This window comes from Amblyomma mixtum, chromosome 2, assembly GCF_055824585.1.
Source record: "Amblyomma mixtum isolate Tamu chromosome 2, ASM5582458v1, whole genome shotgun sequence".
NCBI lineage: Eukaryota > Metazoa > Arthropoda > Arachnida > Ixodida > Ixodidae > Amblyomma > Amblyomma mixtum.
In genome coordinates this window covers 59,376,646-59,397,487 of record NC_143013.1, presented here as the reverse complement: position 1 = coordinate 59,397,487, position 20,842 = coordinate 59,376,646, and the positions used below count along the sequence as shown (strand labels likewise).

The 20,842-nt window shown below is 43.2% G+C and overlaps 1 protein-coding gene across 1 annotated transcript; it reads right to left on the bottom strand.

Annotated features, from left to right (window-relative positions):
• Positions 1-3,741: 3,741 nt before the first annotated feature.
• Positions 3,742-20,093, bottom strand: LOC149359449 (cathepsin L-like peptidase). Its single transcript, XM_089571667.1, has 8 exons — positions 19,898-20,093; positions 16,678-16,804; positions 13,987-14,129; positions 12,354-12,542; positions 11,008-11,199; positions 10,175-10,340; positions 9,237-9,345; positions 3,742-3,998 (listed from the first exon to the last, which is right to left on the bottom strand). Exons 2-8 carry the CDS (start codon positions 16,778-16,780, stop codon positions 3,899-3,901), a joined length of 1,002 nt encoding a protein of 333 aa, XP_089427793.1. The 5' UTR covers positions 16,781-16,804; positions 19,898-20,093; the 3' UTR covers positions 3,742-3,898.
• Between the last annotated feature and the right edge of the window lie 749 nt (positions 20,094-20,842).

Below are 20,842 nucleotides of genomic sequence, written 5' to 3'. Positions count from 1 at the left end.
CTCACTTTCCACAGAGCTCGCCAATCAACAAAATAGTTTGCGAAATAAACCAGGAGATTTTACTCATACTGAAGCACACTTTTGTTCTGTTTGCAACAGTAACATCATATGGCTTATGCCTTTCAGGTTCTTGCCGAACTGCTTTAAGATCAAGACCGCACACCAGACGATAGTGCAAATCAAGAGTGCATGGAAAATGACATCGCACCTGGAGGCTGCGCACCAGACAGTCAAGAATGCACACCAAAGAGCAGTACAAATCAGGACTGTGCAACAAGTCGAATGCCACTGGCAGATGCTGCTGAGGACCCTGCATCGAGCTTTTTTAAAAGTGATGGCAAGGCTGACAAGTCTGTTCAAGTTCTAATGCAGCCAATACCAGTAAAGTGTTCTGCCAGGAATACATTTATGATAACACATGTAGTCGTAAAAAAATGCCGAGTGCAGCATGGCTTCATACATTAATAATATTATTATATAATTGTAGGCCACGTGTGCTACAGCCAGCCTTGCGACTCGGCCTGCTCGATTGCAGCACGAGGCCATCGAGTTAGTGGTCGCTTGATCTGAGAACAGCACGATAAAGGTGGGCGCAAACGGATGGAGATATTCCTACAAGGGCTTGCAGTATGAAGCAACTCGCCGAAACAAGGATTTCAATTTACTGCCAGATCCCATGTTGGCACGCAGAACGGGAGGCACACGTTTGTCACCTCGACAAGTTCTGCCGCAAAGCGCCGCGAACTTCTGTTTTATGCGTGCGTTATGAACCGAGCCGGCACGCAGCGACCATGAAGCGATGTCAGCATAAAATTTTCGTGCAAAAAGAGCCTGATAACTTCTTGCACATGTCAATGGTCCGTGTGGATTACAAGCAGATTTGCGGCAGCACCGACAAGCGGCAAGACAACAATGCCGACGATCGCATCCCGCTTACATTGCATTAGGAAAATTTCGTGGAGCAGCGCTATACTACATTTGCTCGCTTCAAAATTAATTTATTGTATCTCTGAATGAAGTTTGGCTAGAAAAGTGTGCTTACTAAAAGACATTTCCAACACGTGGAGATGCTGACACTTCGCTTTCGTTCAAGCCAAAAGCACCGCTTGCGCCAGCATCGTTGCTTCCTTGGAGCGGTTTGCTCTTTGCGATTGGTTCGTACATGTAGGGGATGACGCCAAGATCCTCCTGGTAATCTTCGATGTGTTCCATCGTGATATAAGCATCAAACCTACAGCCCGAACCACCGCGCGCCGCGCTTCTTGTACTACATCGGCGGCGACCGAGCCGGGCTCACCGAGCCAACGCCAGTGTTCACGTCACGAGGCGCCCAACCAATCACAGGCGGCAACGAGGCGCGCGAGCTGGCCCGAGGCTGCTGCTGCACTTTTCGCCAAAATAAAATAGGTTTGCGCTTTCCTTTGCCTAATTTGGATGAGAAATTCGAATTCCGAGTGTGGAAAACTGTAAAGTGCATCTCTTCACTCAATTTTTTTGGGAAACCTTTCAGCATCCCTTTAAGACGAGTCCCGATCAGTACAGTATACGATAGATGAGCTTGCTGCAGAAATTAGACATAATTTTTTTTTATCTTTTTTGATAATCTACAGCTATCGTCGAGGCGGCGAGAGGCACGTATGCGCTGGATAGTCATGCTGCATTTCAATTTCTGTTTACTTCCGATTTGGTGACTGCAGACGTCTCGACGGGAGCCATCGAGGTGGTGTGATGGAAATATCTTGCTGAGCCTCATCTTATCGGCTTGTGCTGAATCGCTGATAGGCTATTCGGAGAGCATGGGTTGGCGACCGCACTCAGTTATGAAAACTTAGCTGGTGTGAAAAAAAAAAGTTAAACGCGAAATATGTCGAGTTCGGTTGGAGAGCGTCGAAGCGCTAGTGAAGACGCAAGCTGACTGCAAAACAGATGCGGAAGTGGTCAAGATACCACCCCGACATTTTGTAGTCAGGAATCTTTCATCCCGATAGATATCACTTACGCCCTGTCAAACATGTAACAGAGTCATGCCTGCTGAGCGGTGCGATGTGATGAGGTTCACGTCCAACGGAGGCATGACTATGCATATTTACGAAGAGCGCCTAACCATACAGTATACGGTAGATAAGCTTGCTGGCGGAGTTAAGCAGAAAAATGATTATTATATTTTTGTTGATCTACAGCTATCGTCGAAGTGGCGAGAGGGACGTACGCGCTGGATAGTCGTGCTGCATTTCAATTTGAGGTTGTTTCCGATTTGGTGACCGGACACGTCTCGAGGGAGACATCGAGGTGGTGTTGATGGAAATATCTTGCTGAGCCTCACCTTATCGGCGTGCGCTGATTCGCTGATAGGATATTTGGAGAGCATAGGCTAGTACTTCATGTTATATGATAGCAACCCATGAGTACTGTGGATGCATGTAAAAACCCCTTAGCAAGTGAATGTATATAAATGCATAAGGCAAACTTAGATCATTACACAGGAACTGTGTTGTAAGCGGTACTGACCTCGTGCTTACTTATTAGTGACATGTATGACGGTACAGTGGTGTTCCAAGCCTTTACCGAAAGGTACTTCGATGCGTGACAGATTCCGGCCCTTTCCTTCTGCAGGAGCTAAAATAAAAAACTGCCAATTTCAAAAAGAAAGGGAGGCGATGTCGGTTTATAATATTTTGACAAACTGTGCAAAAAATTTTTTTTTGAGAATTTTACCTCTCAATTTTCCTAAAAGAGGGAAAACTCACCGAATAGATCGTCATCGTTACGGTGGTCGTGGAGGGGAACGCAGCAGGAAATTTTGTTTTGAAAGAAAACGAAAAGACGAATCACAGAGAAGGCAGCTGCAACACTAACTTTGTGGCATTGGCCTGGCATGGGATTTGCTTTTTTTTTTAGCCTAATATCCATCAGAATAAAATGTGCCAACCAACCAAAAATGAAGCTTCACTGAAGGAGGAGATCCTTTTTCATGCTGGTGGGCAAGAAACCCAGCCTGGTAAGGACCATTTGTGCGAGATTTTATGCAACAGACAAATATGTGCTCAGGGAGTATTACACTTACAGATGTCCGGCAGCGACGGTCGCATTTCGATGGAAGCGAAATGCTAGAGGCTCGCGTACTGTGCGGTGTCAGTTTGACACTCATGGCGTTTAAGGCGATGACGTTTAAGAAGCCTCATATCCTGAATCGCTTTGGGCCGTTAAACCCCCCTAAACTAAACTAAAGCACTTGCGGAACACGTGGAAGCCGCGACGCACAAAATAGCCTGGGAAGAAGCTTCAGTCATCGCAAGAGAGAAGAATTGGCTGTCCCGTCGATATCTGGAATCCCTAATAATTCAATCAACAGAAAAAACCCTCAACCACAACGCAGGCAATCTCCCGCCTACGTACGCAAGATGCCTGGGGCGATTACTGCAGCGCACTTAAGCGATGTGCTTTGGGCTTTCCGCCCAGTGATCAAGGCTTCCGTACGGAAGCCGAAACGTCTTCGTCTTCATATTAAACAACAACCTTTTGGTCGGCGTTCCTTCTATTGACTTCATGAATCTTCTTCCCGACCAGACGAGTTTTCGTCGAACGTTAGATTTCATTAAACTAAACTAAACTAAGCTTACACATGTCGCTGTAGAAACGGCCTGCAATGCCACTGAAGTGGCATAACACTAAACTTACTGAACATGCAGCTAAATGCAATTTCTTTACGAAAACTGGCCACACAGGAACCAACGCCCTAGAACAAAGCAGTTTCTGCTTCAACTTTTATTGCATCCTTTTTAACAAGCATGGGAAATATTTTTTTTACAAAAACAGTTTAAAGCTCCTTGTCCGGTGCTTCAATGCCAGCTGCAATTTTTCACATTGAGTAACATTTCATGAAAACGTTTCAACTTTTCTAAATGATAGGGTAGGTGATGAAGCTAGCGATTCCACATTGATTACTTGAGTCTCTTCTGATGAGAATGTATCCATCTTGACCCCAGTTTGTGCCCCACCTGAAAAAGAATATAGCGTACCTGGCATTGGCATTATTGGAAAGTTTTAAAACTGCCCGGGAACTTAATTCAACCTAAGCAAATACCGATGCAACCATCCATTATTATTGTCGCGAAATTGGCAGTTGAATACTACGCCACACCACAAAGTCGAGAAAGAGCAGCCTCGCTGCAAGTGTATTTTGTTTGACACCTCCCGTCATCATTCGCAACACCCGTCGAAGCAGGTATACCGAAAACGGCCGTTGGCCGGCATCGTGTAAATGTTTAGAAGAAGGCAACTGAGCAGAACTCACAGCAAGTACAACCGAAGCCAAAGCAACTACTGACAAAAAGTCTAACTACAGTTCACATTAGACCACCTGTAATGCAAGTGGTGAAAGAGAATCTGGGCGTGCCGTACGTCTGATAAAGAAGCGCAGGGTGCCGAATAGTCACACCAATCACACTGTTATCTTCTGCGGACAGTCCTCACCTGCACAAGTAGAGCCGCAGATCCAAGTTATTAGAAGAGCCCCGACTAGCGATAGCCTTGAATGCGAAACGAATGTGACATCGAATCGGCGTACATTCTCTGAGGTTTACCCACGTATGATAAGCTACACCGAAAAAAAGAATTCGGAGTTGGAGCCGTTCAGTAGCGAAGGAGGGTTGGAAAATAACTGCATTGTGCTTGGGGGCCCCTGTAATAAGATTTACTCGAGAGATGTTGGAATGAAATTTGGTTTTGAAGAAAGGAAATGACGCAGTAATTGCCTCACATATCTCGGTGGAGACGTGAAACGCGTCGTAGGGGAAGGGATAAAGCAAGCAGTGAAAGAAGAAAGGAAGGAAGATATCGCTACAAAATTTGGCATGTGTGGTCGGAGTAGACGAGAGTAGAAAGAGCCCGGATAAAACCCCTACACTTAATTTTTAACAGGTACAGGACACTTTGTAGCCGAAATATACTGGTTGGCCGGCATACTGTGCTTCAGTGAAAATTGAAGATTGATCGAATCAACTGTTTTTTATCAGTAGCCCTAAGTATAGGTCGTCTGAATCCTAGAGATTGTTTAGCAGGCAGTGGTCGCAAAATTACACTGAACGTTACGAGAAACATGTTTTTCGATGTCTAAGCCTGTGAAGAGGTTTGCAATACTGCTACACTCCGTGCATTAATAACGTCTGAAAAAAAGCTAACTCATGTGGTGGTTTTCCAGACCAATCTCGCAGCCTTTTCAAGAGTTCGGCCATAGACGCGGTCCAAAGCGGTCCTATTTAATATGAAGCGATGTCTCCTAGCGACGTGACTAGTGCGCACTGATTGCTTGTTCTACTTGGGTACTTTTGCGCTTTCTCCTTAGGTTGAACCTATCTGGAGTTGAACTCTATTATTTGCGGCTGTTTGCCATCTTTTTTTCAATTATTTTGTTTATTTCGGGATGGTGTTTTGTAGAGAATATACACTCCCTCACTTTCGCAATTATGCTGTGAACTTTAGTTCTCCTCTACTGTTCCATTCACCTCTGCTTTATTAAGCGGCAATAAAAAATACCGTTGTACCACATCGGTACCGGTAGTGCATGCTGCCTGTGTTATTACAGTTTGAACTTGAGCTTCGCTGCATGAACTTCCTAATCAATCTTACAATGCAATCTGTTACCGCTGTTAACATTGACAGCGTTGCCTGGGTGGGTCGGGCCGGTAGGAAAAAATGTGCTCAGTTGCGACCGCCCTCGAGAAAGGGCACTTGTGGTTATATCGTACACGTAGGAATGTGTACGCGTAACTCATGAAGGTGTAGGATGGGGTGAGCGTGTGTGGATTCTTTGCGCCAGGAATTAGGGTAAAATATTTGATAGCTTATCTGCAGCAGAGATTTTTAACTTTCGCGGTGCAGAAATTGCTGCGAACTCCCAATTCTGGGAATCTGAAGCCAATACATAGCGAGCTTTGCCAGATTTTGTGTGTTTCAATACTGGCCCCACAACTTAGCACAGCTTCCCTCATGGCCTCAAAGAGAAATAAAAACAAACATAAGTATCCAATTAGAGCTAGGCATAATAGAATTCGGTGGCCGTAAACATTCCCAGGAAGGTAAGAACCGACAACACGATCTGACCAAGCACGACTAATGCCAGCCGGGTCGCTCTACAGGATGCTCATTAGAATGAGGTAGTCCTCGTCCTATCGTACCCAAACGGGACATCGTTTGAGTAGGTGCTCGCTAAGCATTTATTCTTGTTGAAGCTGTTGAAAGTGCAAAGAACGTGACATTGCTTTAGTACGTATACGCTAAGCATTTATTCGCGTTGAAGTTGTTTAAAACGCTAAGTTTGCTTGGGCAACGACGAGAAGCTTTTTTTTCTAAACCAATGCTCATAGTTTAGCCCCCTCCAATAAAGCAGTTTATCACTATATTTGCTGCGGCAAACGAGTCCCAGGGTACATTCGTCGTCGCTCTGATTCTGCTAACAAGCAGCCAAACAGGCTTGAGTTCGTCCGAGTCTTCCGTATCGGCACGTCCCAGCTGGAAAGAAAAAAAAACTGCGCCCTATTAGCGAACTTCTATTGACTGGCTAATTGCGATGTCGCAGTTCGTTCTACATTTTTTTTTTTTCAAAAAACTTCTGCAATTCCGCGGCCTAGCTAAGCTGGATCAAAAAATAGAACTTTGGCTTCCAATCCTTCTGGGTTGGCGAACGCTACACAAAAAAATTTATTTATTTATTTTGCTGCCGGAGTGGCTCATTGCTCATGGGCCTCGGCTGCTGACCCGAATACGCGGGTTCGATTCCGGCCGCGGTGGTCAACTTTCGATGGAGGTGAGATTTTGTACTGTGCACTGCGCGATGTCAGTACACGTCAAAGAACCCAAGGTGGTCGAAATTTCCGATCCCTTCACTACGGCGTCCCTCATAGCCTGAGTGTCTTTAGAACGTTAAACCCGCCTACACTAAACTAAAGTGTTTATTTATTTATTTATTTATTTATTTATTTATTTATTTATTTATTTATTTATTTATTTATTTATTTATTTATTTATTTATTTATTTATTTATTTATTTATTTATTTATTTAGTTATTTATTTATTTATTTATTTATTTATTTATTTATTTATTTATTTATTCACTTCTTTATATGCCCTTAGGGCCTGTAGGCTGCACAGAGAGGAGTTTAGGAGATAGATTTTGTCGGCAGTGAGTTTTCGCCCAGAAATCGCTTGCGGCTAGCAGAAGGTACTGAGGGTTCGTCTGCTTTGCTATGCATGCATGACTTGACGCATATGTCTGATCGCAGGTCCTGACGTCTTTTCGCATGCCGGGATGTTGCAGACGTAGTAGAAACGACAAGCAACCCGCTCTCCCCCCCCCCCCCCCCCCCCCTCAGTATTTACATCGTGGTTTTTAAACGCACTAAGTCAGTTTGACTGCCACTTTGAATACAATACCTATTAAGTGCAAACCTTTACGCACTCAGGTCATAGCCGTTGTTATCAGGCGTGTCGTTGTGGAACGCTCCGGGTGAATTTGACCGCCTGGGCTGCCTAAATTGGCGCGGAATGCGCAGTACGTGAGCTTTTTTAAATTGCATCTCTATCGCGCAATGATGTAATTGGGAAGAAAACATTATTAGAGGGAGCACGCAGTTCACTTTGATCGCAGTGATTAAATAGTTTGAGAGACGTTTCGACGGTCCGCTTCTCCTAGGCGCTGAGTGGGTACCCAAACTCTACGCTCCTCTAGGCTCATTGCAGAGCCATTTTCGCTCAACTGCCGCGGCCGCTAAGCGACGCTCGTAATTGTACTGTATGAGGTCTCAAGGTTCCCATAATTTCCGCTTCCCGTTACTACGACTACCGTTGATTACAAGCGCGCAAGCAATTTTCGTGCCTTTTGAAGCTCAGTCGTTGAACCTCTTCTCTGAGGTAAGATTTCACAAAGATAAATGTAAGCTATAGTTACGTTGCTAAGTTGCTTCAGTGGCCTGCCAAGGTTTAACAGGAGAAATTGTCGACGAAGCTCAGAAACGCAATGCTTGCGGCGAAGCGAGTTTGAGGCTATGTTCTTTGAAATGTTCCTGAATCCATGGCGCCGGTTTTAATAAGGAATACAAAGGTTGTGTTGGAAATCGAGTTGTGGCATTGATGCCGAGTGTTTTTTTGAAACTGAAGCCACCTCTATTTTTAAGTTAAGTTGTATTGGTCATCCGTTTTAATTGCGAGGCAACTGCAGAATATTGTAATTTTTTTAATGAATACGTTTGGAATGGTATATTATTTCGATGCTTAGCAAAATCTTGCTTTCTAATTTTGTCTTGCGCTCGCACCGAACGGTGAAAATTGTGAGAACTGCCATAGAAAACAGATTGCGCTTTTAACAATAAATAGCAGAAAACTACAAGAGTCTCGAAGGTGCAGCTGCGGATCTATTCCTTGATAAAACCTATTATACACGAAAATTTGCGTTCATAAACGGCCCTCAGAAAATGCGCTTCTCCCGACTTTCTAGGTTTGAATACTTGGTGGCGCCTTAAACAGAGGAACGTGCGTGCGTCTAATAGCACCGGAAGAGCGCTTGGTTACTAATGTTTTTCTGCGTTGTCGCTCTTGTAGCGCTAACTAGTCAGCCTAACAGGAGTGAAGCAGAGGTACACAGCTAAGGTTACTGAAGAACTGTTTTCATGTATGTAACATTTCTGCTTAGTCCATTTTGAGGCTGAGGTTGCTTTTGTATATCAAAATGGCTTAATATTTTTTTTACAATTTCCCTGGAAACTGTTGATACAATAACAAGACAAACACATTTATGATGACCAAAAGAATAGAACACTCTAGATTAATCACATTCAGCAGAATGTGACGGGAAGCTTTATTATTGTAGGAAGGGTTTTATCTATATATATTTATGATAAAGTTTATGTCGGCTTCTGCGAGTTTCAGGTGCTTTTCTCGCGTTATTAAGTTAAGAGTGTAATTAAGATTCTTTAAAGTTGCGGATGGGTCACCGTGTTTAAACCATGGCAATAAATCGTTACAAAGTATGACACATAATAAAAACATAATTGCATGCGCACTGGCCCCATGGTATCATACGCGCATTGTTACTTTTCATAGCATAAGCGAAATTAACTCTTATGCAGTTCAAGAGCGCTTTAAAGTCTGCAGACTGCCGTCCTTAGGAGGCATTCTTTTGTATTTGTATGCATAATATTTTCCAATCACCTTCTAATAATAGCACCCCAAAAAGACTTACGAGTTCCTGACAATCCAATACTTCTCGCCTTTTTCCGTAGCTCCGTAGCCTACAATCAACACTGCGTGGTTCATTGTATCTTTGGCGCAGTTAGGGTCATGGTATACACCTGAAACAAGATAGAAACTTACTCAATGGATTCACAAGTCTCTCTGAAGGAATGATTAAATCCAACCTGTTTCTCTGAAACCTGACATTTCATCGCGCCTTGAATGTTTGCAGGCAGCCTTCGGATACGGATGCTAAATATTTAATTAGACGCATGCCGTGGAGACTTCGGGATAAGAGAAAGGTTAACGGGGCTATCGTTAGACTGATGTTGAGGAAATTAGACAGCATTCTTTTAAACCTTCTGTTACTTTGTGCTATTGTTCTGCTGCCTGGAGTCCAAACTGTACCACTAGGACCACTACCGCTACTTGCCACTTCGCTAAGCCACTATCATATCTAGAACCCATTCACTACTGCCTGTTACTCAAGTATCCTGAGTAAGTTGCTTTGAAGCCGTTATGCCGTTCTAGCCGATGTTACAGCATGTAGAGGAGGTGGAGAGCGAGAACTCCCCCTTAGTGCCATCATTCATGGTTGGCAGGTTGAGGCTGCATGCCCGCAGACGCCGACGTCGGACTGTTTTCGAAGTTGTTTTCCTCGTACGTTCTCGCATTAAAAAAGAAAGACAGCATTATGGTGGATGGCAAGACGCACTAAATAACTCGCTCGCAGTGGACATCACAAGCGTGTCTTGAGTGAAGCTATGAAAAAGGAATAAGGTAATGGATTTTTAACGATTTCATAAAATTGCTGCGGCAGTGATATTTACAGTTTTAATTAAGAAGTCTTGTTGACGTTGAAAGAGCACAGAGCCCCTAAATGTCTATATAGTAGTATTGTATGGAATCATAAGTAGTTAGTTCATAATCATTAAAGAAAGACCTTGCCTTCAGAGTACAGAATGAATGAAGTCAGTCTGTTGTCCACAAAGGCGCACATAGGGCCAATTGTTGCCAGTTTTGTCATGAGGGTCAGTTCTGTTGCCGACCGGACGTTTACAAACGAAGACACAGTAGCCGCCACACCTGTCGGATCAAAGGCGCAGTCTGATTTCTAGATTTTTGGTTGAAAAGAAAGAAACAGGGGGAGTCGTTATGTTCGCAAGTATGCCGTATTTGAAGGAAGATTGAACAATACGTTTTCTGGATATATGAAAACTTTCGAGCCAACATTACAATTTCCGGGGAAATAACAATTGTTCATCTTTCAGCGTAAACCTCCAGCCATGTTTTAAGAGATTAGTATACCGATTGACTGGAAGCCTTTCTTTGCATGATCCCAACTTCTGTGTTAATATTTTAACAGCCATTGTTGGCATTTCGTTCAATTAGAAATGTTTAAATGTATAATCCCAACTTCTGCATTACATTTGTTTTTCATTATAGCATCAACCTCCTACCTAGAAATGTTACAGCTTAAGTAGTATTATTTCCATAGTTCGTAACTTGTTATTAATACGTCTCATTAGCAGGTCCATAAAAGCCTGCTTGAATATAAAAATGCAACAATTTCTTTTGTTCCCGTTGCCATTAAGTTCACAGTCTCATTAGCGTTAGAAGTTAAACTACTAATAAAAGGGACACCCCTTTTCGAAGCAATAGCAATGTTGTTTACTTGATGGCAATCTGCCACTGAGATTCACAAGCTTAAAACTTGCTATTTATCTTACGTTGGTGCCGCGTGCAATGCCTTTACATATGAGTGGATAGTAAGAACTTACAACTCCAACGTAGGGATAGCTTTCTTCACTGTCAATGCCACCGTTGATCTTAATGAAGCCGTAAGTGGAATCCATGAAACCACCGTCACAATTCCGATTATGCAAGACACCGCCACAATCGACAACATTCTGCGCGCTCAGAGGAACTAGCTTAGTTGTCTTCAGAAACTGCTGGCTTTCGAGAGCTCCGATCTGAAAGCAGAGAATCAAAAGATGCATATGGTAAAGGTTTTCGTTTATTAGCGCTCACCTCGTTTGAGCACGCACCAAATAAAATCATTAGACATCTTTAGCATACCGTGTACCGTGTTACCGTAACCGTTACCGGAGTACCGGGTGCCCGCCCACCGCCGCTGAGCCCGCGCTGATTGGTCCCGATGCTACACGCGCGCGGGCAGCTGCCGGGTACGTGGCGCCATCTGGCGCCGACAAGGCGATCTGCGCATGCGCATTGGCTGCGCGCGGGCTCCCGGTACTCCGGTAACGCTAACGGTAACATGGTACACGGTATGCTAAAGGTGTCTATTTACTTCTAAGGAAGCGGTAATGCGTGGTATATGAAGTATGCATGTACGTTACAGTGGCCGCCATTTTGTGGCGAATGAAACCCCGCGGAAGGCTGCAGACATATCTAATCAACTTATCACCAGCTGCCTTGGCTTGTACTACTAACGCTGAGTGCTGCACCACAATATCTTGCACGTTACGACCCGTCAATACTTCCTACAGCATGCGTGTCTGTCGCCTCGCGTTACGGTAGACAAATTAAGTGTTGCGCATTTTGTTTGCAAATTTTGCATCCGTAGAAGGCCATGAGATGTATAGCGCTTTATTTTGCACCATTTTATTATTCACTGAATGACTGATGGCAGCATATTTCTCTAGTAATGCTGAACTATAGCTGTGTGAATGCAAACCCATTGAATGAATTCAATATTTTCTGCTGAGTGCGCGATTCAGGTTGAAACTCAGCGGAAGTATAAAAGCTGGAAATCACTGAAAACCAAATGAAGCTTAGTTTTCTGTATATCATTACCCAGATTTGTCTGCAGGTAATTAAAATAAATATTATTCTAATAATGACGACATTATGAAGCCCTAGTATAAGTGGAAATGAGGCGGTCGTCTTTGCAATGGTTGCGAGATAGTGACCCCTTTGCTGTCTGGCCTCCTGTGTGTTTTTACCTAGTTTATGAATTACACAGCATTTTAAAATCCTTGTCAGCCTTCGTTTGACAAAGGCGACCCTCTACATTTTGCTCAGTTCTTGTGACGGCTTCTTCTTAACTGGACCCATAAAATGTGGGCTTAATGTTGCGTGCACCGGCTGTTGATGGTCAACATACCGCGCTAAAGGCGTACGAAGACAAACACGATCCTTGGTCGGGAACAGGTGTTACTGCACCCTTCTTCCTCCAATCGACTTCATCTGGCAAGTCAGTGATATTCATGGAAACTGCTGGTCTCGAGTGTGCTTCCAGGTGGTCCCTCTCTCCAAGTGAAAACGCAACTTCGGGTGCGACCTCAGACGGAAGCTGCGTATAGTAACATATACCCATGTATCACGTGCACAGTTAGCTTCATTTAGCTTATACATTTACCATGTATCACGTGCACTTATACTTAGCTTGTACATTTACCATGTATCACGTGCACAGTTAGCTTTACGTGCACAGTTTAGCTTTATTAGTGTATGATTCACTTCTTTAGTACCTCTCAGACTAGTTACAGTTAGTTATTCATAGACTCCTTGCGCACAGCTCAGAAGATGCACAAATTGTGACGATATTACTGGTGCGGAAGTTAGTAACCAAAATGCGCAACAAAATATTGAGGGAATGTCACCATACAGTCAGGACATAACTTAGTAGAGGCGGAAAAGGCCTCAACAGCTTGCAGTACTGCTCCTAGCAAAAATGAGCGTCAACATCAACCATTTTTAACAACTGGCTTGTTTACAGAGATGTTTTTTTAAGGGAACAGGAGAGGAAGAAAGCTACAGGTATTATTTTTCAGTACGGTAACAAAGCTATAAGATTACAACGCCCATATTTATTTATTTATTTATTTAAAATACCTGCAGCGCCCGAAGGCATTATTGCAGGGAGAAATACATATTGTTTTCGAAAGGCCGTTGTGGGGGGAAAAATTGGAAGGAATGAAGGAGCATATTAAACGAAGGCATTCCGCAGGGAGCTACACATCGGCCAACCAAACCCGAAACAATGTTTTACTGCGAAATTAAGCACTTTTCTGAGAAAGTCGATTCCATTCGCTGCCAGTGTGTGGAAAAAATGAAAAACGAAAGGCATTGCTCCGACAATTCAGTTCTCTTATTTTGTGTTGGCGATCGCACTCCTTAGACACAAAATGAGGGGGCAAAAAGTAAGCTTCTCTGTCCACTTGATTACTTTAGAATAATAGATGTTTTAAGTGCATATTAAACAAAGGCACTGCGCAGGGACGTTTCTGGAAAACATTCTGTAGAGCAATTCTAAACGCCAGTTTTTTCTGCGCGTACTTAATAGTTCCCATTCCAACCCATCCCTAAGTAATGTAAATCTAGACGTGAAGTTATAATTATAGCAGACAAATCGAGGTGCACGGCTTTTTATCCTTTGAAGCATGTCGTAAAGAAGTTTAGTATGGGGCCCCAAACTGTGCAGGTGTTCTCCAAAGTAATCTTACGTTAGTAAAATATTCCTCTAATTTTGTCAGGCGCTTTTCTGAAATTACGTTTGATGAAATTTAGCATTTTGCAAGCCCTTGCTGATATGTATTCGACATGTTTATTCCAGGTTAGTTTATATGAAGAATAAACCCCCCCCCCCCCAGATATTTGTATTCTCTCAAGAGGCATCTGCCACATAATACACCACCGCTCTATACAGTCAAAATTTCTCTGGAGATAAGCATGAAGAAACAGCGAAACATGATGGTGCAAGATTAAGTTAAAAAGACGGGCATGAAAAATCTTACCATGTCTCCGAAGCGATTCATTGCAAGCTTGCAGGTGACATTTCCCACGGCGTATTTCTTGTTGTGTTGTATAACTAGATCAAGATTCTTTTCAAATACAACCTTCCTTCTTGCTTCTTCTTCGCCAGTGGGGTAGGTTTTTCCTGCACAGAAATTACTGGAGAAGTGAAAATATGCATGAAAGGTGTTTTTTAGACACGTAAAAGAAAATATGAACTCCAGCACAAACCTTAGATTAGACCAAAATTATGTAAATTATAATTTTGTCCTAATAACGTTCGCTGAAACATTCCATATGAAAATTGTGCTTATTTCAATTGAAGAATGCCAGAAGTGCTTTGAGACGAGTGTATCTCACGTTTCCAATTTCCTGTTGTGCTTATTTAGTGTTTCGAAGCAAAAAATAAAAAAAAATGGAATTACCGAATATTTTAATGTAAAGATAATCCCTGAAGGTAGAGTGATTTGTAATCAGGGAGTAATTACTGATTAGCATGCCCACAAAGGCAGCCGTACGGCTATAAACGAAAGCAATCAAGCTTTCGCAGAAACTTTATAGTTGAAGAAAGAAAGTGGTTTTAATCCAAAATTAGATTTTTGAATATCTCTAATTTTGTGCAACATATATTTTCGAGCCCCTTTTTCATAACATTTGATACGTATTAATGTTTGCATTTAGTAGACTGGTTACGGCTGGGCATAAAACATTCACTGGTCTCAGGTATAAACTGAAAAAATTTAAAGGTTCACTGAAGTATCGTTACGTGCGGAAATGTGAAACAATTTCAAGTTCCCTTGCCTCCTCTGTTACTTACTAATATAGTTAATCACTACTTTATTTTTTATATATGTTTATTTGATTTCTTTTTTATTTTCATCTGTTTAAAATTTAATTTATGTAATTTTCTTTAACTATTGAAATCTTATTTTATTTTATTTTTCACTATTTTCGAATTGTATTTAGTAATTTGGTCACTTAAACCTTCCATTCAATCAATATTAATCATTACAATTCAAAATTACAGTCTTACTGTATGATCGACACTTAATAACAACCCGCTCTATCACAACCCGTGGTGACGCATGGTGGTGTCCACGCTATTCATGCGGCTGGAAATGCTTTGGCATAAAAACCACAGCAGCTCATGTCTCTATGAATTGTTACCTTGAAAAAATTTTTAATATTAATGTTGGATTGATAAGAGTAGAGGTTTTATTAAATAATCTTGGTAAACGGACGCTCCAATGCGGCTGTGGTTTCACAGGTAGTTCTTCTCTCGAAATCACTGTCGTTTCTACTTAGCTGGAACCAAAAAACGAAGTGGACTCTTCAGCAAGGAAACTGTGAGCTCCATGGTCCTGTGGGTCGGCCGACAGCAAGGACACAACAGAAGAGAGCAGTCTATGTTTCAAGCACAATGAGTTATACTGTTCATTGGGCGAACTTGATTGCTATTTTTGATGAGTCCTGTATTTCGCTCGTTCCAAGTTCGCAAGAGCGATTAAGTTCAGGTAAGGAATAGATAACTTTTGCAGGCATATAAATAAAACTTTCCAGGTGGCGATAACACACCCGTCAGGATTCCAGGTAAGAATTCTCGCCGTTTTCTTTGTGCTAAACGTAGAAGCGAGAGTGAACATTTAAGATCAGGCTAGTAATATGCAGGTAACAATCTAAAAAAGTGTACAAACTACTCCGCGTGCACATTAGAGCTATTGCTCATTTATAGAACTATAGAGCGGCGAGCAATTTCGAATTTATTTAGGCATCTTCGTCATCTATCGTTACATACCATTTTCTGCTCTGTGGCAATCAACATCGTTTAAAAAAAATATTGGGCGCTGTCAAACGTCTGGAGCAACAAACAAAAAATGAACAGGTGTTGTGCACTCGGCTATAACCGCACAGAATACAAAGGCAAAAATAAAGGAGGTTTCGCTGAATTTTTACGGAGTCATGGGGTGATTGGGGCGGAAAAAAATACATAGTTGGTGTCATGAAACTGCATGGTACGCTCATTGTGGATTGTGGGGTTTTAACATCTCGGAGGGACTCCGACTATCAGGGACGTCGTAGTGGAGTGCTGTGAATAATTAATTCAGACCACTTGGGCAAAATTAAGTAGCTCTCACATTGCACAGCATGTGGTGATTTTTGGATTTTTGTATTTTGCCTCTTTATGAAGACGGCCGCTGCGGTCACGACCAAACCCGCGACCTTTGTATCAGCAGCTGAATGCCAAAAGCACTGAGCCACGGCGGCCAGTACCCCATATGCGAAAAATTCTGAAAATTACACTACTCCTGCATATATTTATCGTCTAAGGAGCAGCCATAATTGTCCAATATAGATTTTGTTTCATATTGAGTGGCCACCAAAAAAGATGGTGTGGTTGGTAAGCAGATTTTACCGATATATTTTCAAGCTACTGAACATTTGCTGGGCTCCCAGCAAGCAAATGCGCTGCACGCAGAAGTGTTTTCTCGCCTGTTGGACTTTTTCTACTCTACGCTACTGTATCCCTACATCTTCACCACCCCCGAGTGGTAGCCCTCTCAGTGCTGCCCAAACTAGCTGTACTGCTAACAGCAAACCCGATCTTTGTGACTTATCCTGGCCAGCGCTGCCGCGAACAACTCCAAGAGCGGGGAAAAGGGGGAAAAAGTTGGAAAAAATGAAACGAGTCTCACCGTACTTTGTCTTGAAAGATTCCCACTCCTTCCTTAACAACTTTTGCTGAAGAGCCATGGAGGCACTCGCCAGTAGCACTAATAAGAGACCGTGCCTTTTCATTGCAATGTGAAGTCCGGCCCTTAGCTGCAATTGAGGCAAAGTGGATTAACTTCATTTGTTGTGCATATCATTCTCATGTGTGTACATACATTTTTCAGGGAGTAGAGTTTATGTTTAGTGGTAGGCTGTAAAAAAATAACAAGGACATTCCAGTCCATTCCATTATGTGTTGCTATTATTATGTCCACATTCGAAGCGTTGGATGCCTTTGTCGGAATTGATTGGTGTGGCTTGTGAGACCCAGGCTACTTTTCACGGGCTCTTCCCGCACACCACCTGCACCAGCCACGATTGCAAGGTGGAGGATTTACACTGATTAACCTGGTCTGGTGACGTCACCACCAGTCTCAGCGTCTTTTCCCTCCAGGTAATGGGCATTCACCAGTCTGGTGACGTCACTTCCTCCAGGGATTTCTTCACGCTGCTGACGTCACTGCCCTCCAGCCAATAGTTTCCTGGAAAACGCCGGAGGGTTTATTTATTTTATTTATTTACAATACCCCTAAGGGCCCTCGTGCGAGGGTATTACATAGGGGGGGTGGGGGGCGATACAAGCATAAAAATATGGCACAGGAATTTGAACAAAATACACGTAATAATGAATTAAAACTAGTAATGTACACAAATAATAACAACAAACAACGCAGAATAAAATACTCAGTAAATGCACATAATACAACAAAAATACCAAATCTGTTAGTCCATGGTTTGCTTTAACGAATGCTGAAACGATTGTGGGTTAACCTCAGTAGCTCTGTGTGATGGCAAGTTATTCCAATCTATTATAGTGCGAGGAATGAATGATTTCGCGTAGAGCAATGAACGGCATGTGATGCGTTTTATTTTGTTAACGTGGTCACGGCGAGGAAAGACTGCAGGATGTGGCAAAAAGAAGTCGTCGTAGAGGGTGGGATGGTGATACAGTTTGTGAAGCAAGGTTAGGCGAGCGAAATGGCGTCGACATGATAGCGGTTCCAACTCGGCACGTTGTTTTAATGCTGTGACACTGGTGAAGCGTGAATAATCTGAAAAGATGAAGTGAACAGCACGGTTTTGCAGGGAAAAAGCCACCGGCTTTTTGCTCCAGTCAGGCTTCTATGCTCTCGTGTAATCCAACTTTTTGGTACTTCTAAGATCGCGAGACTCCTCGGTATCGGCGCACAATGATCGCTGTGAAGTTATATTGAAGTACGCAAGCGTGGGTCACAGAAGATGGTGAGCGGGGCGCGACAGTGATGCCTCAAGGCGCTCAGCCCAGCTCAATAGCAAGGACGACGTCCAGTCCCTTAGTCAACTGACCGCTATGCTTGCTCTTCACACACTTCGAAGAAATAAAGAAAGAATTGCAATCTACCCGCATTTGTGAAATTTGCATTGCTACCAGCTTCGTGGAGGGCTATCAATGAGTTGCCGCCACAGAACTACAGCGCGATGACGACTTACGACGTGGTGATACTTTGGTCACGCTATGGTGCCATATTGATAATTTTCTTGCATAGTATGTTATCGCCGACGTCGCGGACATTGAAGACCTTGTTGCTGTTTGCACACTCTTCACAGAGGGGCTTCAAAGGGTCCGCGGCGCACCCATGACTTATCAGAACGACACACTACGCAGCGACGGTGAGAACACGATCTTCAGATCAAGTGCGCATCGACAAAAAACCTGGCTTTGGCTTCTATGGGTTGCGGCTGCAATACCGCGCAACTGATGCTGGGAAACGGACAGTCTGGCAATGATGTGGATTGCGGGAGTTTCTGGTTACGACGCGGTGTTAAGGACCCACTTCGAAGAGATTTATTAACACCGGATTTAATAAAACATGAGCACTTTTAGTTGTATGCAACGAAAGGACATATCTCTGCATCAACCACTGTACATGACCGCCCTCTTTAGTGCTGTTGTCAACGCCGCCAGCGAAGCTATGTGCAGTTGCTCGTTTTACTACGTATATGACTGCAGAGCGCTCAAAAACAGGAACTTGGCTCGCCTCGCTGGTAAGGGAGTGAATGAGAGCGTAAGGACAGAAGAGAATGGAGGTGAGGACTCGCGGACCGAGGCCTGAAAATTAATTTGGTTGATTCGTTAGTGGCGTATCATTCACTGGCAGAGCTGCAAACAGCTATCCCCTTGATAATATTGGATGATGAAAACATTTGAAACGCAAAGCCTAGGTCCCACCTGCAATTACTTTTTGCGGGACTCTAACCTGATTCCTGTGTGAAGTATTCTTGTGAAACAGCACACCACCATCGAGTTGTCTCGTTACATACCCGACTCATATAAAATTTGCTGAACGTAACACCAGACAAAGGATTCGAGGGACGGATGTTGACATGGTAAAAAATAAATATGACATAGCTCTTTTCTGGACTTAAACATTAGTTTTCGCAATGCCTAGAACTACGTTTTTTATTGCTGCTTGACGCAACACTAAAGTTAGTCGGTGTATTGCAACTGCCTTTATACTATAACAAGTAGTGGTAGACGATTTCTCACTGGAAGCCTAAGAAGGGGGCGAATGGGTAATTGGTACTTTTGGCATAGTACCTGATTTCGTGTTCACATGTTGAAAATATTTATCTTAAGAATTCTGGCCGAGCATGATGTAGTTAAATATTTGCTGGAAACACAAGTGAACCAGGTTTCACAAATGAATCAGACGCTGGAGCCTGTCGCTGATGTAGCAGCGACAGGCTACATGTAGCAGCGACCACAGCCTACCAAGCGAAGCCAAATGGGTATCAACAATGGTTATGCCCACTGGTAACTTCTTGAAAAGACGGGAAGTAAGGGGCAGCTTGATGTCTGCCGTAAAAAAATAATACACAATGGCAGAATATGAGTCACAGTGTCGGATCCGCCGAGAAGGCATGGTGTATGGAATATTACTTCTTTTGCTATTGCGATAATTTCATGACAGGTATAAACAAGCTAACAAGATTTGCTATGCTACAGCCCAGAAGTGAACCTTAGATTTCCGTGGACTTGTTTCCACAGCGGAAGCTTTTCGGCCAAAACGCAATGAGCCATTCTACTCCAAACCAGCATCGACCAACGCCCACCAAAGCATGTTACTCACTGCAGTAGAAAGCAACGCGGCGTTTCGAGCTCACCTCAAAACTGCAGACCTTATCAGATCGTTGCTAGACAGTGCTTCAGCTCGTTCAGCTGTGCAAACAGAACAAGACCGTATATCTCAGAGTGTGCGATAAATTCAGTGCCCGAAATTCACCACTCCGATGGAATCACGAGGTTGTGGAAGCACATGACAAAGACAAAAGCGCAACACTGCTGGAGTTGCGGATAGGATTTCCGCTGACGTGATGAGCGGACCTTATCTGGCATTCTTTAGCTTGATAAGTTGGGCTCGCCGGTCAGTGACGATTGTACTGAGTCTGCCTTTTCCCCAGAATTGATAGTGCACAGACCAAGTAAAGTTATCAATCTCAGGCTGTTGCGCTATGTTCCTGCTCATCCTTATCAGTGATGCTACCAAGGAACAAAATTCCTACTGCCACTTCAGGAACTTTATAGTTTGGCGCTGCTTTAGGAGTGCCGTATGACAGCTGGTATTCGAGACGCCATGTTTCAGGCCTACGACGGCTTTCATGACAGTGCGAGGGAGTTGAGCTATCAGCAATAGGTTGCAAGACTTGATGGACAAAATGAAGACCCAAAATGCTTTGAAAATGCTTTGATCGTACATGGGAAGCAGTGGTGTTCGGAGGCACTTTTTGTAAACGGTAATTGACTATGTATTAATAATCGATTACAAAGATATGAGTAAAGTGTCACATGCAGCCTTAAGTTTATCGTTTTTCGCAATTGCATGAAAATGAAAATAAATTTTACTAATCACCGTGCACGTTGGTTAGGGGACAGCGCGGAAAAAAACGGCATGGTGCAGAGCGCGACGTCTTAGAGTATAGTGGCCCCTAATGTTTTTAAATGTTCTGCCAGATAAATCGGAGATTTATCTCGCCTGACCCGCCACGTGTGTATGGCAGCTAAGGTGAAGGCTGGCAGTATAGTGTTTGTCTATGTCATGTTTTATGCTA

Excerpts from the sequence above, each read along its gene's own strand:
- LOC149359449 (XM_089571667.1), bottom strand. The coding sequence starts at position 16,780 with ATGAAAAGGCACGGTCTCTTATTAGTGCTACTGGCGAGTGCCTCCATG. Across the intron at positions 14,130-16,677 it reads ATCTTTCAAGACAAAGTACG|GAAAAACCTACCCCACTGGC; the intron begins GTGAGACTCGTT and ends ATTTCTGTGCAG. Across the intron at positions 3,999-9,236 it reads TATTGGATTGTCAGGAACTC|GTGGGGCACAAACTGGGGTC; the intron begins GTAAGTCTTTTT and ends ATTCTTTTTCAG.